Source organism: Indicator indicator, chromosome 24 (genome assembly GCF_027791375.1).
Source record: "Indicator indicator isolate 239-I01 chromosome 24, UM_Iind_1.1, whole genome shotgun sequence".
Classification (NCBI taxonomy): domain Eukaryota; kingdom Metazoa; phylum Chordata; class Aves; order Piciformes; family Indicatoridae; genus Indicator; species Indicator indicator.
The window spans coordinates 14,636,134-14,653,412 of record NC_072033.1 but is presented as its reverse complement, the minus strand read 5'-3'; the positions used below and the strand labels follow the sequence as shown (position 1 = coordinate 14,653,412).

Genomic DNA, 17,279 nt, shown 5'->3' with positions numbered 1-17,279 from the left:
CTGCCTTCCAGTGCCTGAAGGGGTCCTGTAGAGGGGCTTTGCATGAGGGTGTCTGGAGAGAGGACAAGGGAGAATGGTTTGAAGCTGAGGAAGAAGTTCTTCAGTATGAGAGTGGTGAGACTCTGGAACAGGCTACCCAGGGAGGTTGTAGATGTCTCCTCTTTTGGGGTGGGTGAGGCCTTGAGCCAGCTGAGTCTAGCTGAGAGGTGTCCCTGCCCAAGGTGGGGAGGTTGGAGAAGATGAGCTGAGGTCCCTTCCCACCTGAGCCATTCTAGGATTCTGTGATTATTAAAACTCTCATGAGCAAGTGTGTGCTTGATCCCAGAACCCCTGTGTGGCAGCTGATGAATGGAAGGCTGGCATCTTCCTTGCTGGACTTGTACTTTATCTTCACATATAAGACAGTTTCAAACCATCACAGTGTTTCAGTTAATTTACAGCCTTGCTGCTGGCGGCTGAGTGTTGTTTCACACTCAGTGGAGTAGGGATGTTAGAAGTGCTGCTATCTTGGGGTAGTGTTATGAGTTGCTTTGTTGTATCATGCTAGGCTGCACCACCATTGAAAATGGGCACTGAAGCACAGCTTACAAAAGCTTTCAACCTTTCTTGTTCCCTGGTCAATTAAAAAAAAAAAAAACAAACCAACAAGCAAATGAAAGCAAAGCAGCAAAAATGCAGATCTCTCTGTGAATACAGGCTTGAGAAGTGTCCTTCCCCACGCTGATATTCCAGAGGAATTTTGCTTGGAGAAAATTTCCTGCCACAGCTGGAGCATGTTAACCCTTTGCAGACTGATGGTGCTGTCAGCAACACTGTTTTTGCTGAACAGAGTTTGGGGGCACCACCTTGAATCCCTTGGAATGTGGGATTTGAATTTTCTGCTGTGTTTGCATCCCAGGGTTATGTTCTGTGAGTTGTGATGCAGCTGTAATTGCCCTCATTTTTCAGCTTTTTGGAGGCAAGATGAATGAGTGTAGTTGTGAGGCTGCAGGAAGGGCCTGGAGCAAGCTGCTTGCTTTGAATGTGTGAGCACAGCATAAGCTTGTTGGTATTTTCAGTTCAGTCAAGGGTCTTGCTTCAACTATGTCACCTGGAGGGGAGAAGATTCCATTGATAGGGATGTGATGTAAAGTCTCCAGCTTGCATCATGGCTTTATTTTCTAGACTTAAATGTGTTTAATTGCAAAAGGCCTACAGAAAAGGAGCATTCCTAACATCAAGTGCTCTAGTTTGAGTGAATTAAAGCCTGTTCCTGAAGGGCTCTTGGCCTCTCAGAGTTTGAGGAGTCAGCCTTGCAGCACTTTGCCCATTGTATACCCTCCCATTGTGTATCCTGAGCTGTGCAAGTTCAATGTCCAGGCTTTTTGGGGTGGGGGTGTGCATGTGGCTGGGGATGCAGCCATGTAGCTAACTCAGAGGATTTTGCATGTCTGCAAATGAAAATGTAACACACAAGGGGCTTAATACCTCCCTGAGCCATGGCTTTGACACTAGTGGGACTCGGAGGTTCAAGGACCTGAGTAGTGTTGCCAAAACTTTGAGAGTGAAATGTCACAGGCAAAGACAATGCAACAAACAGGGAAAAGCTGGAGAAGTAGGAAAGCTGAAGGAGAAGAACTGGCTGCAGTGATGGCTTTGGCTTGCAAAGTCCAGGGTTACACAGAGGCATTTCTTGTGAGCACGTGCAGGAGATCAGCAAGGAATGGGTTATGCATGGAGCAAGAGAACAGTGCAGCTGATACCAGGCTTTCTTTGATCCTCACAGTTCCAATTTAAACCTTATCATTTCTTTTTCTGCTTTCAGTATCTCTCTGTTAGAAAAGCACATTTTCAATAACCCTACCAGTGCACAGTTGGCTAAACTTCTAAAAATGGGAGTATTTATCCCTTAATGGATAGAGATTGGGAGCTTGCTTAGAAGTCTGCAGAGTTGGGCATTCTGCCCACAGGCTCTTCGTTGCCTCTGACAGAAATCTGAAGCTATAACAGGAAAAATTCTCAGACTAACCTGTGCACAGCTGCTGTGTACTGTATGAGTCCTCTTTCTAAGAAGTGAGCCTTCCAGGCAGCAGGAGAGGGGCAGCAAGTGCAGGGTACTACACAGACACTGGTACTGCACTTCAGCAAAGCAGTGCACCAGGGAACACAGCCACCCTGCAGGGAGCTGAGGGGCCAGAGGCCATCAAGTGACCTGTCTGAGGCCAGATGTCAGTTTGATATCAAAGAGGAATTAGAGCTTGGGACTTCTGTGTGGCGGTTTGATGCCCAAATCACCAGCCAACCAGCTAGGTGGCTGCACAAGCCCTCTGTAGTCAATGGGTATGACAGCAAGATAGTTCCTTATTCTGTTCTCCTGTGTTGCAGGGAAAAGACCACTTTCAAAACTCACGATTTCAGAAATAAGGATAATAGTAAAATAAATAAATAACCAATAATTTCTAGTAGAATAGCCCACAAATGTACTTAATCCAAAAAAGGGCTAAATTGCTAAAAGAACACCCAGATGCCATCATCTTCTTCCTCAGCAACTACCACTGCTCTGCACTGAAGAGTGCTGGCTGGAGCCAGCAGGCTGGTTTGAACTTACCCTCCATAAGGTTTCTTTCTTCTTTTCCACACCTGTGTAGTTCAGCTTAAGGATACAAGAGTGCCCCAGAACATTCTGAATCCTCTTCCACCAGCATGAGTAACACAAGGCTTAGGAGTCTTGACTTCAACTACTTAAGCTAGAGTTTATACAAGCTGGGTGTGACCTGTGGTTGCTAGTTACTGTTTTTGTAGTAGTGTCTTACGTGAGCATCTCCTTATGATTGCTTTAATTGCACAATCTTCAGTCCAATTATGTGTATTTAAAGGTGGTGAATGGCTAAGGAAAGATGATAAACAGTATCCTGGTGTCTTGACTGCTGAGAGAGGGAAACATCCCAAATTTGGTCTCACGAAGGAATTACCACAGAGAGAGGAAAATTTGGGATGGTTTGGTTTGTGTCAGGTTAGGGGTTTGGGGACTGTGTGTAGAGGGCAGGTGTAGACAAATGCATATTGTACAGCATGGATAGGTGGGGGACAGGCTCCCTAGAGGGGTTGTGGAGTCTCCTTCTCTGGAGACTTTCAAGACACATCACAGGATGCATTCCTGTGTGACCTGTGCTGGATTCTATGATCCTGCTCTGGCAGGGGCTTGGACTCAATGATCTCCTGAGGTCCCTTCCAACCCCTAACATCCTGTGACATGGAGCGAGCTGTTTAGGTCTGCAAATAGTCTTCCAGGATTTAATGGAGGCTACAGGAGAGCTGGAGAGAGACTTTTTATAGATATGCAGTGACAGGGCATGGGGTAATGGCTCTGGACTGGAAGAAGCTGGATTTAGATTAGACATCAGGAAGAAATTCTTCCTTGTGAGGGTGGTGAGGCACTGGAACAGGCTGGCCAGAGAAATTGTACAGGCTCCAACCTTGAAAGTGTTCAAAGCCAGGTTGGATGGGGCCTAGAGCAAGCTGGCCTGGTAGGAGGTGTCCCTGCCCATGGCAGGGGGGTTGGAATTAGATGATCTTTAAGGTCCCTTCCAGCCCAAACCATTCCATGATTCTATGATTTGTGATCTATGAGAGCTGCTGGCACCTTGACTTTGCATGGCACAAGCCACTTTTTTTTCTTCTTGTTTTTTTCTTTCTTTTTTTTTTTTTTTTCTTTTCCAGGCAGGTCTGCCTGAAGCTCTTTCCCACAACTGCAGAGAATTCCTTCTTTCTTGGAAGCACACAGTCAGGACATTCTGCCCCTCTGTTCCTGACCTGATAACCTGTAATCTGCATCTCTTACACAAGGGCTTTGTTTGCAGCCACCTGTGCATCAGTGACTGCTGTTAAGCACAGAAGAGTGTGGACTGGCTGAGTCTGCTTTTAATGATGGTTCCTTGTAGTCTGGCATTCCCAACACCTGTCCAGAGTTTCTCTGCAGCTATTTGGCAGGGCCCCTTGAGTTGGACCTGGGAGGAAGCTCAGGAGCTGTTCTTCTGGTATGAGCCCTGCCCACTCTAATTAGAGACACTCTCTTTGCTGCTCTTGAAGTTCCCTCATCCTCTCCTCCCTCATTCTGTGTCACAACCTATCCAGAGCCATGTCCTGAGAGGAGCTTGCACACTGTTCTGAGCTTTCAATGGACTGTGAGGAGTTAAGGGGAAAAGGAGCAAGCCCTTACTGTCCTCACCTCTACATTTCTGTGTTGTATTGGTCTTGCCTGTTGCTGTTTTCTGCTTTGTTTCCACTCTCATTGCAAGATTTCTGGCAGTCAAAAAAGAAACATTACTCATAGCTGAAATTTCTTTTTACCAAAGGAAATCTGAATTTTGGTTATGGCTTCTCAAGTGTTTGTCAGTAAGAATTTGTGATCATGTCTGGATGTGTCAGACCAAAAGGTTATCACCTGCCAGACAAAAGATGTCCACTTCAAAGTCCTGGCAGCTCTGTGCTTCAGAATTTTGGCCTTAATTCTGCTTTAAACATTTTATAAGCCAGGCAGGAAAGCCCAAATTTTTATTATTGGCAGAGCTGTGTGTACATCATCACTGCCTTGCACCCTTCAGAGCAGTCCCTGGGCAGGCTGCATTGCCTGCAGAGATAGAGAATCCTTAAGGCTCCTGGAGAGGGAGATTCAGGTGGGACCTGGTACTGGCAGTGTTAGGACTGGGAACCCATAAAGGAAGCATCTGTGTGCAAGCACTGTGACAGGTGTGACAGGAGCAGGGGCTGCCTGTGTATGAGTTACCCTGGGAAGGCTTGGAGACAAAGGTGTTCCTGAAAGTGGCCAGAAATGTTAGGTAGGTTGTGCTGCTGGGCTTCCACATGAATGCAAGGCTCCTGTTGGGTGAGACTTGTTGCACTGCATAGCAATGAAGTTCCTGATTTGGGTATGTATAGGTGGTGTCTGTTCTGAAGCAAGCCCATACCCCCAGGCTACAGAAATAGGGCTGTCAAGGATCCCAAACATTTCTTTTTCCAGCCTTCAGAGGCTTGCTCCCTCCCCATTCACAGAGTTGGAGCTGTTGCAAAATTCAGAACTCAAATGAACAATGGGGAAAATGTTCTACTTTGTTAGGTAACAAGTGTGTGAAATGAAAGTGGAAAAAAACCCAAATCCTCCTCAACCTTGTGATTTCTTATTTCCATGGAAGGTAAAATTCATTACAAAAGAATACAGCCATGGGGATAGATTTTATTTATTGCTGGAAATTACAAGGTAGTCAAAAAGAGGCTTTCAACGATCTGGTTTAAAAGTCAAAACTGGGAGCTTAACACAGTGAGATTTGACAAGACCATGAAACTATTGCTACAAGGAAGGGGCTTCCTTTTTCTACACATACAGAGGGGGTGGGGGAAAGAAATACAGTTAGAAACTAAATGATGGAGCACTATGAAAGCAGGAGACTGGGTTGTATTGCAGTGTAGGAGTCACCCATTTGTGTGGGAAGTTTCTTGCTGTAATGATTGTTCCTGTAGTGGGAAGAATGCCTTCCCCTGTCCGTGCTGAAAGAGGAGACCGATTCCACCCTGTTATGCAGGTGCTACTGCAATGGTTACAAATCCCTTCACGTGTGCAAATTTGTCACAAGAGAAGTCTACTTGCAGCTGCAGAGGCCCAGTCCTGCGAGGTGTGAATTCAAAATAAATTTTGGATCTCTCCCTCGCTGCCAGTGGTGCCAGGCTGAGAAAAAAACAGAACATAAGCGATCAGTTCAGGCTTCTGTTGCCTTTCCTTGAGATTCCCACAACCAGGGCACAGTCTCACAGCGTATCAGAGGTTGGAAGGGACCTCAAGAGATCATCAGCTCCAACCCCCCTGCCAGAGCAGGATCTCTTAGGGCAGTCTGCACAGGAATGCATCCAGGTGGGTTTGGAAAGTCTCCAGAGAAGGAGACTCCACAACCCCCCTGGGCAGCCTGTTCCAGGGCTCTGTCACCCTCACTGTAAAGATTTCACCTCACTCATGTTGAAGTGAAATCTTCTATGTTCAAGTTTGAACCCATTGTTCCTTGTCCTGAGAGTTACATGAGACCCAGCCTTGGTTGCTGAGAATTACTTAAGGTTTGAGGCTTTGTGTAGACTGAGCAACGAGAAAAGATAATACTGTCTTCATTTTCCCTTGGATTGGCCTAAATTGGCTTCATTTTTCACTGCAATGATGTTTTCTGTGTTTTTTTTTTTTCAATGGATTATTATCCTGTCCAAATATTTCCAGAGCCACATCAAGTCAGGCTGCTTTATAACAAAATAAGCTTTAGGAAATGTGCTCTGCTCAGCCCTGGGCTGCTCTGCTCATTAAAGCAGCAGAGTCCAGAGGAAAAAGAAACAAAGTGATAGAAGATTTTGCTGTTATGTTTAGAAGAGAAATGATTTTTCTCCTGCTTTAAAAGGAGAACAGAGCAATGTCTTGTTTGGGCTGGAACGAGGAGAGCTGTGGCAGTGTCTTTGTCTGCTTTAGCTCAGACTTACTCTGGTTGTATTTGGGATATTGTATCTAAAAATAGAAACAAAGCCAAGCTGCAGGAGAAACATCAGAGAGAGACTAAAGAGTTTGACAGCAAAGAATTTGAGCAGTCTTTAGTTGTTGAAGTTGAAAAATAATGCAGAATTTAGAAGCCTTTTCTCAATGTGTATTTAGGGGCTTTGTTTTGTGTTTTGTTTTTGTTTGTTTGTTTGTTTTTCCTAAATAGGAAATATGAAAAAAATAGAATGCAACCATTCTTTTTGTTTCTTATTGGGAAGTAAGATAGGCTGCTGGTCCTGTCAGAGGTCCTGAGTAAGAGCTGCAGCCTTCCCTTACCGTATCTTGACCTGTTGGTTCATCAGAGTCACCAGCAGCACGCAGCGGTCCACCGGCTCAGGGAGGGGGTTGGCGTAGGAGATCTCCAGAGTAGCAGCTTTGTTGACGACAATCCGCCGGGGGATCTGAGTGACAAAGACATCCCTGATGGATTACTTCCTCAATTTTAAGCAGGCAGAACTCTGAAACTGCAGCCCAAATAGATGCATTTATCCCCAAATTCAAGCGAAGATCTGAGCTCCAGAAAGATTCTTTAGCTCTTTCTGTCTGTTCAGGACATCGGGGAGGGAGTTGTTTACCTTAATGATAATGTTTGTGTCCTCTAAAATGATTGTCTTCTCTACCAGCAGCTTTGCCCCATTCATGTGCATGACTTCACACAGAGCAGTCACTTGGATCCTTTTGTCAGTGGTCAGGTACTTCCCGTAGTAGGAATAAGGGATCTTTACCCGGATGTTTTTCCCTGCAATCAGACACAGTTAGGAGCCAGGAGGATCTCGAAGAGTGCTAAAGAACAGAGAGTTTTTGTGAACCTGCTAAAGAGACCAGGAGAAGATCGCTGGAGTCTGTTCATGCTTCTTCCCTCTTGTGTATTTCCCTTTTCTGGTCACCCTTTTCTACTTTAACTCATTGACCTTTAGAGTTTAGCTTTTCAGCCTGAAGCTGAGGGATTCTGCTTATCTGCATTTTACTCTGTTCTTGTCCCTTTATATCACTTACAATTAGAGGTACAACCATTGTTATCCTTTCCCTCTTTATATCCTACTTATTTTCCCTCACTGAAGAAGAAACTTTGAGTTAGGTTTCACAGAGATACTTTTCCTGCACAGCTGCTTACTGTAATGCTACAACTTTTCTGGCTATGGGAGGGGAGGGGGAAGTTTATCTTTGTAGCCCCTGGCAGTGAAGAAGATCTCTCTATTGTAATAGCCTTAACTCTTCAAAAGAGAGACAGAGTTTCACTGTCACTTTTAACCTGGTTAATTTCTATCAAGAGTGCTGTCTGAGTGCCAGAAAGCATGCAGCAGAATTTTCTTGTTTGTTAAAAAGAGTAAGATGTGCTCCTGTAGAAGTAACATTCATGACAGGCACACCAAGAGAGTTTTGCTTCTGGAGCTGTAATCTAAATGCAGCCTCCTGAATGCATTTCAGTTCCTGATCCAACTAACAAAAGGTCCCAGAAGAAAATAAACATCTTGTAAAAAGTAGTCAAAGCCATTGCTGTTGGAAGATGGAGCAAGCAGAAGCATGACAAGTCTGATGTAGAGATGAGAGGTGTTCCTTCCAGTTGCCTCTGTGTGGCTAACAGGACTGTGTTGGCTACATACGGATGTCAAAAGTTACCTTGTTTAGAGCCAAGATCCACAGAAGTGGTTGCCTTCAGGATCTCTGCCACTGTTCTCCTTGTGTACAGGATGGTTGATGCACTCATGTCCACCTTCACAGTCTTGTGGTCAGAAGAGAGGTTGTTGAGAATTAAGATCAGGTTAATATCTTTGCCAAAGAGTGGGGGTTCAGCCAGCTTGAATTTCCCTGCGATCCCAGGGTTTCTGATTCTCTCTGATGGAGATTCTGTGCGTCCTTCTGTGAAGCTGGATCCAAATATCTTGGCCAAGGCTTTCTTATAAACTTGTCTTTCCTCAGCAGAACCTGCTCAAAGGAGAGAACCAAGTCAGACTCCTACCCCTGTTGTCGTTGCACCTTCTCTGTGGAAGGGCTTTCAGAAGGATAAAGGGTCTCAACTCTGCACCACCCAGAAACATGCAATGCCCAGAAGTTTCTCATATTTTTCTGTTCAGGTGTCCCACAGGAAAAAAAAAAAAAAGCAAACCTATTGTAATTGAGTCAATCACTCCAATGAACTATGAAGCTTTTGCATTTGTTTAGGGTGCAAGGTTTCTTTTCCTTTAGTCAGGGCAGGCAGTCCTGTGGTGTTATTTGGCTAATCTGATGAATCAGCCTCTCAGTTAAATGTGGTTGCACTGAAACCCTGGGGAGTAGAGTTGAAATCTGCCCACTGATTCTGAATGGCAAACTTGAAAACTTGAAATACATCTTGCCAATTTTTTTTTTTAAGACACACAAGGTTCCAATCTGTACCTTCCCGTGCTGCAGACCTGTGCACAGCCTGTGACATGTGAGAGACTCAGCTTTAGGACTTTTTGGTATGAGAGCTTGAGGGTTTGGTCTGCCTTGGCTAGCGAAGTGCATTTTATAGCTCTGTTTTGTCTGTAACAGTTTGTACTTCTGTGTAATGGCTTCAAGTATATCTTGTGTTACATCTTAATAAGGCAACTCCTAAATACCCCAAACTAGAAATAAAATACCTGGTGTATTAAGAAAATAGTATGAGAGCACTGACAAAAGAGAGGGGAGAGATGTTCAAACGAGATGATGCAAGGGCTGGAGCAGCTCTGCTGTGAGGCCAGGCTGGGGTTGTGCAGCCTGGAGAGGGAGAAGGCTCCAAGGGGACCTTAGAGCTGCCTGCCAGTACCTGGAGGGATCCCACAGGAAGGCTGAAGAGAGACTTCTGAGGGTGTCTAAAGACAGGTGAAGGGGGAATGGTTCAAACCTGAGGGAGAGCAGGGCTAGACTGGATCTGAGGAAGAATTTCTTCAGTACAAGGGTGGTGAGACTCTGGCACAGGCTGCCCAGGGAGGTTGTAGATGCCTCCTCTCTGGGGATGTTAAATGCTAGGTTGGGTGAGGCCTTGAGCAGCTGAGTCTAGCTGAGAGGTGTTCCTGCCCATGGTGGGGAGGTTGGAGAAGATGAGCCCTGAGGTCCCTTCCAACCCCCAAACCATTTTATGAAAACAGGTTATCCATTACCAGCACCAAGAATGCAGCTGGAGATAATTGTGATAAGGAGATAATTTGTGATAATTACTTTACCTTCTGGATATTTGTAATTATAGGTGATATCCACACGGGAATTGCTGCCTATAGCTTTGGTGCTGATAGATCTGCCAATGATTTCAGTATCACAGTAAACTCTTTTCTTAGTTCCATCATTGTACACGATCCACCTGTTGCAGTCAGCATTCACCTCTGTATACACAAACAAGGTGTCGTAGTCCAAGTCTACATCACCTTCTTTGATGGCTACAACAGATGCAGGGCCACACTGAAACAATCCTAAAACAGGAAAATAAATGTCGGAGCCTGTTAGCTGTGCTCAGTTTGGAGAAGGGATGTTAAGTCATGCTAAGAAGTTATGCTGTCACCTTTGCTTTGCTCTTGTGGGGTGGCATCTAAAACCTGCCACCCATTGTATGCTGCTCCCAGGTCTGGGCGAAGGAACCAGCTCTCATTCCAGACATGGTAATCCCTGGAGAGACAGAGAACAGTGTCTGGAAAGCACAGTAACACAGCCATGCAAACCTCACTTGGAAAGGAGTGGGGGAATTTGGGAGTGTGTATGTTACACAAGCTGCTGGTTACAGCAACTCCTTTCCTCTTCCAAAGAATGTGTTGCCTGCTTCTGAGGTGTAGACCTCAAGGTGGGGAGGGGGAGATGCCAGTTACTTTGGGGGCAATAGGAGCTGTAAGTGAGAGGTTTAAGCCTTTGGGTATAAGCAACACTTGGTGACTGGGTTCAGTAACCTTCAAAGGTGGGAAATGCTCCATTTAAATAGAAACCTAAAACAGCTGCCTTGGGTCAGATAAAATTCTCAATGTCTGATGGTCTGTCTGCAGTAGTGTGCAGCAGCAGATGTTTAGGAAAGAGGTAAGAACAAGATGTAAATGGATACATCCCCTGAGAGGCTGCATGAGTTCTTGCAGCTGGAGAATCAGGGTCTTTCTGAATTAGTCCTTACAATGAGACCACTGAGTTTAATGGCTAAGAGGTGAAAGGCTTCCCGTTATCCTTCAGTCACATAGACTCCACAGTGAAAGGAAGCAAACTAAAAGCTGGTGAAGCCTAGAGTGCAGAGAGACTTTGAGCTGTGTAATATATCTCTGGGCATGGTAAGTTCACTGTCTGAAAAGTGAAGAGGCTGCAAAGTAAAGATTTTCAAACTTGGGGGCAACTGAAGTGTAAAATGGCATCATTAATTGTAGAATGTCCTGCTCCTTGGGCTACTCAAGTATGAGGCTTGATTGATCTTGGATCACTTGCAGTTTACAGCACTGGAGGACCATGTCCACTAAGCAAGCCTGGATAGTGTTGGGATTGTTCTGTCTTTTTCAGCTCTCACAAAGGGAAGGTCTAGGTGAAGGGAGTGCTGGCAGACTTCTTGGGGAGCCCCCCATCTGCCTGGGGAGGGAGGCAAGCCAAGCTGAGAAACACATAGAATCATAGAATTGTCAGGGTTGGAAAGGACCTCAAGGCTCAGCTAGTTCCAACCCCCCTGCCATGGGCAGGGACACCTCACACTACAGCAGGTTGCTCACAGCCACATCCAGCCTGGATGCAAACATCTCCAGGGATGAGGCTTCCGCCACCTCCCTGGGCAACCTGTGCCAGTGCTTTGGGTGTGTGATGAAGGATAGTTAATGGCATGGAAGGCACACAGCTGAGTTACCAGGGACAGACTGCTTAGGTGTCAGTAATTCAAACAGCCTTGAACTGGTCAGTGGCAACACATTTTAAAGGCCACTGCAACTTGTTGGAGCCTGGTTGGTTGAGGTGTGACCTCAAACCCATGAAGGATGTTTCTTTCCAAATGGTCAGCTGGTGTGTTATTTTAGCTGATTGTGTTAAATTTTGCCCAGTCAGCTGCTTTTGTAGTACTGCTGCTCATGTTTTAAAGTCTCATAAATCCTCTCTCTAATTATTGGTGAGATGCAAAAAAACCAAACCAAAACAAATTCTTTTTACCATGTGGAATCCTTTCCGATGTTGAGACTCTTTCCAGAGCTGTCATAGTACTTATCAATGCTCAGGTTTCTATCCACATCATGGGCAGAGTTAAAATTTGAAACCAAACGAGTTGGAATCCCCAAGCACCTCAGAACTGAAATATATTGAAAGAAAAAAAAAAAAAACAAAACAGAAACAAAACCAAAACTAAACAACAAAACACAAACAATCCCCCACAGACAGCTTCAGCTCAATGATTACACATCTGAGGACAGAGCTGTCTAAAGCTTTTGTGTTTCTTCAACATCTGCAGCCTGGAGAGCACTGTTCCCCTTGTGGAATGAATGAATTGGTTTGTGGGTTTGCTAGGCTCAGAGGTGACAAATGTCTCTGTTTCACCACACTCCTCTGCTCTTACCTGTACACATCACGCCTGCAAAAACCCAGCACTGGCCATACTGCACAGGTCTGTAGTTGTCCTGCCGCCACTTCTGGAGGATTACCACACTGCCATCCCATCTGGAGGGGTTCTCATGGGAATGGAAGCTTCCTTGCCACTTTCCCAGGAGAACTCCATTGTCGTTGTCGTTTCCATTGATCTAGAGACAGGGCAGTGGACAGAAGGCACCAAATCAGCTGCGTGTGCTGCACCATCACACTGCTCAAGGTGCAGGTGGCTGAGCCTCAGTGGTACAACAAATGCCTTCTGCTTAAGCAGGTGGCCCTCAGGTGAAGTTTTGGGTTCATACCATGGAGCTGATTACTCTCCCCACGTATTTGGGATCCCCTCTGCGGGACACGTCGATGGCTGGGCTCTGACGGTAGTACAGGCTCAGGTCAAGCATGGTGAGACAGATGTTCAGCAGGTGGTCTTGAAACTGTGATCAGAGAAGGTAAAATGTAAAGACAATAGTTTGACAAACAGAGATTCTGCTGCAGCTGCTCCTTTTTTAAGATATTCCAGCCCAGAGGTTCTGGGGACAGTGAGGCCCAAAGCCAGCAGCATTCAGTTTATGCTGCAGTGTCGGCTAAAGGTAGAGCAGAAATCTAGCAGGATGCCTCCTGCCATCCAAAGAGATGACTGCAGTGAAACTGCCAAGCTCATTCTTACATCCCTGGATTCAAGGTTGTGGTTGGTAGGGCTTTGAGCAACTTGATCTAGCTGAAGATGTCCCTGCTCATTGAGGAGATGTCAGACTGCACGATCTTTAAAGGTCCCTTCTAAGATTCTGGCACTTCTGGCACCTTGTGGCTGCATTACTGAAGGAGTGGCTGTGCTGGAGCCAAACAAGTAGATTGTGGGCACTCTGGTCACAGATGAGCTCCACACTTGTACCATGAGCTTCAAGCACATGCAGAGGTTAGTTCTAGTTGCAGTCCTGTGCTGAGCCATTTTTCATGCTCAAGTCCTGTGCAGACTGTGAGCAAGCCACAGGTTAAGTCTGGCCTGGTTTGTTCAGTTTGCCTCTAAAGAGGCATTCCTAGCAGAGAGGTAAATATCACAGAATCCTTGAATGGCTCAGGCTGGGAGGGACCTCAGAGCTCATCCCCTCCAACCTCTCCACCATGGGCAGGGACACTGCTGCTCAAGGCCTCATCCAGCCTGGTGTTGAACACCCCCAGGGGGGAGGCAGCCACAGCCTGCCTGGGCAGCCTATGCCAGAGTCTCACCACCCTCATACTGAAGAATTTCTTCTTTAGATCCAGTCTAACCCTGCTCTGCCTCAGTTTTGAACCATTCCCCCTTGTCCTGTCTTTAGACACCCTCATGAGAAGTCCCTCTGCAGCCTTCCTGCAGGATCCCTTTAGGTCCTGGCAGGCAGCTCTAAAGTCCCCCTGCAGTCTTCTCCTCTGCAGGCTGCACACCCCCAGCTCCCTCAGCCTGTGCTCACAGCAGAGCTGCTCCAGCCCTTGCATCATCTTTGTGGCCTCCTCTGGACTCACTCCAGCAGCTCTGTCTTCCTTATGCTGGGGACACCAGAACTGGAGGCAGGATTTGAGGTAGGGTCTCAGCAGAGCAGAGTGAAAGGGACTAACAAGAGCAAATGCAACTGGAGGCAGAGTAAGAGCCCAGCTGAATTCCTCCTGGCTTACCTGCCCGTAGTACCATCCTCTTGCCTCAATGTACCTTGCATTGCCCACAAAGATGATTCCATTTTCATTCAGAACATACTCTTGTCTCTCATTTTCATTAGCCACGTAGACATCATCACCTGGAAACCAAGTTGGAGATGCTTTTCCACTCAGAGCTGAGAATACCTTCCCCAAAATATTTGTGTCTTAGTTTAGCAGGGGGAAGGCCACTTCTGGAGCAAATGCATTGGTTTAGGTCCCTGAACATGCACAGTTCAGTGAGAATTCCTGCAGCTGTGTAGGGTCCAGGGGGGTAGAAATCCACCTTCTAGTACTTTAGCTTACCTCTAATTTCAGTGTAGCCTTCCTGTACTATCTCAGTGTCCCCTGTCTGTCCACTATATGTTTATCAAAAAAGATGGAGAAAAGTCCAGTCTAGCTCCCTGGGGTTTTCTGGCTTCTCAGGGTGGTTGGAAGTAAAAGAAATTTGAAGAGAATCACACAGATGATTATTCTCTCTTTTTCTAGTCATTTTTGTCTTGGTTTAAGAACCTAGAATGAAGATCTCTACCTGCCTCCTCCAAAGTGCTGTCAGGAGTGTTATTAGGATAGGGTTTTGATTCCATTGTTGTCCTTAGTCTATGTCACAGCACATAGCTGCTGTGAGAGTGTTGGTTTCCCCCCAGAAGATTTGGTTGTTTTGCTCATTCTTTTGGTAGCAATATCTCCTTAGCTCTCTCTTTAATTTCTTACTCTTCAAAATATCCTCTAAAAGATTCTGGATTTCAGGAAAAACACAGAGGGGGAAAAAAAAACCAACCCAAAACAGCTTTTCTGTTTTATTGAGTTAGCTTCTTTACCTTCCTATAGGAACTTCCCATCCTTCCCTTCCTTCAAATAAAAAGATTGTGGAATTTATTACAAAAAAATATATATCACATGCTTTAAGTCTGTTTTTGTGGTGGCTATCCACACTTCTTCATATCATTACTGATTCCCAAGCTCATGGGCTTAGAGAACTGTGTAAAATTCATGGGGCTGCACTTGAAGGTGTGGACCAGGTGGAAAGAGTGAGAGGAGCATTGGGAATGCTCAGCAGTCCTGAAAATAGAGTTTCTGAAGGAAATAGGAATTAGCTTAGATGTCAGCATATCCAAATCAATAAGGAACTACTTGAGTGGGTTTTCAGGTGGCAGGTAAGGATCCAGCAGTAGCTTTTTCTCCACTCAGTGCTTTTCCTTTCATCTCTGGTTCAGGCTGTTTCCTTGTAAGCAGTTCTTTACTGATACTACAGGTTACTAATTCCTTAATGACAACCTCCTGCGTGGAACCACATCCACAGACCAAATCTGCCACTTATCCTTAGCATGAGAACACAAATGTTCTCTTCTGCTGTGACACTTACTGTGGTGGTAACAGACCCTCAGACTGACTCTGTGGCTGTTAGTCAGGATCAAGGAGCTGTTCCACTCTGCAGAAGCTTGTTCAACAGCAGCCTGTTTTAAGGCTACTCCCTTTTGCTTGGCAGTGGCCACTGCACTGTCTGATAAATCCAGAGGGCTCTTCTGCAAAGTCATTAGCTTCAAACTGGAATGGCACAGATTGTTTTTCCTCTGAGAATAATTTGTCTGGTCTCATGGGTGCCACAGCTGCTCTGGTATTCCATTTTAGGAGCTGTCGACTATTTCAACCCCTGCAGTGTGGTTGCCATCAATTAGAAGTTACACCACAAGTGATCTTCCAGGGGAGGTTTGAGAAGGCTTTTCCCTCAGGAATGTCTTTGCAGAAGCAGAATGAATTTTCTGATCATACTTCTGTAATTATTTCTGTCTTTCAAGACCTGCTGAGCTAAGGAGCAGCTTTTGCCACCTTGGCTCTTCACACATTTGTTAGTGGCCCTTGACTAACATCTAGTCATAGAAGGAAATTGTGGACGATTGTGGATACTTTCCTTTTATAAGCTGTTTAGTCACCTGGCTGGCTAAGAGCTCTCTTAATTATATACAATGATGTTTCTTAAGGCTGATCTGGGTCTCTAGATTATTGCACACTTGCAAAATCTGAGTTTAGGAATTTGCATTTCTTCTGCAACACACTGAGGATGCAGAAGTAGAAACTGAAGCAGGAACAGATGTCCCTTTTCAATCTGGGATGAAAGACATGGGCAGTATCACTCTTCACAGCAGTCCTCTATCAGTTTTCAGGGCTGGCTGAGCCATGGTCTTTGCAGGGAATATCTGCAAGAGCAGTCTTGCTTTGGTTTAGCTGCTTCCTGTGTGCTTGCTTCAGGCTTTGAGAAATACGTGAGCTTGTGCAAGTCTGCCAGCCCTCATCTACAGGAAAAAAGTGATCTCAGTCTTGAAGAAAGAGTCCACATCACCCCACAGAGCACACTGAATTAGGATAAAAGTGGGGTGTGAGTAAAGGGGGTGGTACAGCAGTGGCTACTTAATGTAGTAAAACCAGATAGAGGAGATTGCTGCCACTGGCAACCCAAAGAGAGACAGCCTGGGGGGAGCAAGCTCACTGTGCAGGCATGAAAGCAAACAGGCCAGTGACATTCAAGAGCAAAGGCATTGGTACCTACCTGGGCACCAGGGGTTGAAGAGTAACACAAACTGCCCCAGGAATCTGGTGAAGATCTTGTTCCCTGAGGTTACCTGGAGGGTGAGATTGTATCGTCCAATGACAGCATTGGCTGGGCTGGAGATTGTAAAGTTCATGGAGCCAGCCTCACTGGGTACTTGCACAGCACTCCAGCCACTGGCCCCCACCTCAGAGAGGTTAAACACAGCCTTTGTACGATGTGATTCTGAGGGGGCTGGTCCTGCCAGAGAGAAGGGGGCAGTTGGTTTGCATGGCAGAGCCTGGTTTCAGTACCCACCCCACACGTCGGAGTGGGGAGAGCGTCACAGACACGCGAGGGAAGGTCGCATCTCTAAAGAGAGTCAGGGGAGAGGCTCTGAGGAAGAAAGATTCCAGCTGTGAGGGGAGCATGGGTTCAACTAGGAGCATGTTACCTATTTCAGTGATAAATGCTAGGCTCTCCCCAGCCTGCTTTGGCCTGTTGAAGTAGAGGGTGATGGTGAAGCCTTGTCCCCGCCGCACGGTCAGCTCGGTGTTGGCGTACCTGTCGGTGCGGTGCGCTCGCGCGTTCAGCGAGGGCTGCCAGCTGATGTGGGTGGCTGTCAGATCTGGAAGGCAGAATCACAGGCTCACAGGAAACACCTCCAAGGTCATCTACTCTGACCTTTGACCCAGCTCCAAAGGGTCAGCACTAAACCATGTCCCCTAACAGAAGACCTGAAGCAGCCAGCATGTCATTTGCTGAGGCTAGGATGGATGTGGCTCTGAGCAACCAGATCTAGTGTGAGGTGACTGGGGAAAAGGTAACACAAACAGCTGAAATAACACACCAGCTGACCATTTGGGAAGAAACATCCTTCATGGGTTTGAGGTCACACCTCAACCAACCAGGCTCCAACAAGTTGCAGTGGCCTTTAAAATGTGTTGCCACTGACAAGGGACCAGTTCAAGGCTGTTTGAATTACTGACACCTAAGCAGTCTGTCCCTGGTAACTCA

At 46.1% G+C, this 17,279-nt stretch overlaps 1 protein-coding gene across 1 annotated transcript; it reads right to left on the bottom strand.

Annotated features, from left to right (window-relative positions):
* Positions 1-5,550: 5,550 nt before the first annotated feature.
* Positions 5,551-16,894, bottom strand: LOC128974967 (protein-glutamine gamma-glutamyltransferase 6-like; the record flags this gene model as incomplete). Its single annotated transcript, XM_054391745.1, has 12 exons — positions 5,551-5,701; positions 6,821-6,945; positions 7,120-7,283; positions 8,165-8,470; positions 9,712-9,954; positions 10,044-10,147; positions 11,642-11,777; positions 12,042-12,222; positions 12,373-12,501; positions 13,718-13,836; positions 16,284-16,523; positions 16,717-16,894. Coding segments are annotated over 12 exons (2,076 nt in total), but the record flags the coding sequence as incomplete, so codon positions are not given.
* Between the last annotated feature and the right edge of the window lie 385 nt (positions 16,895-17,279).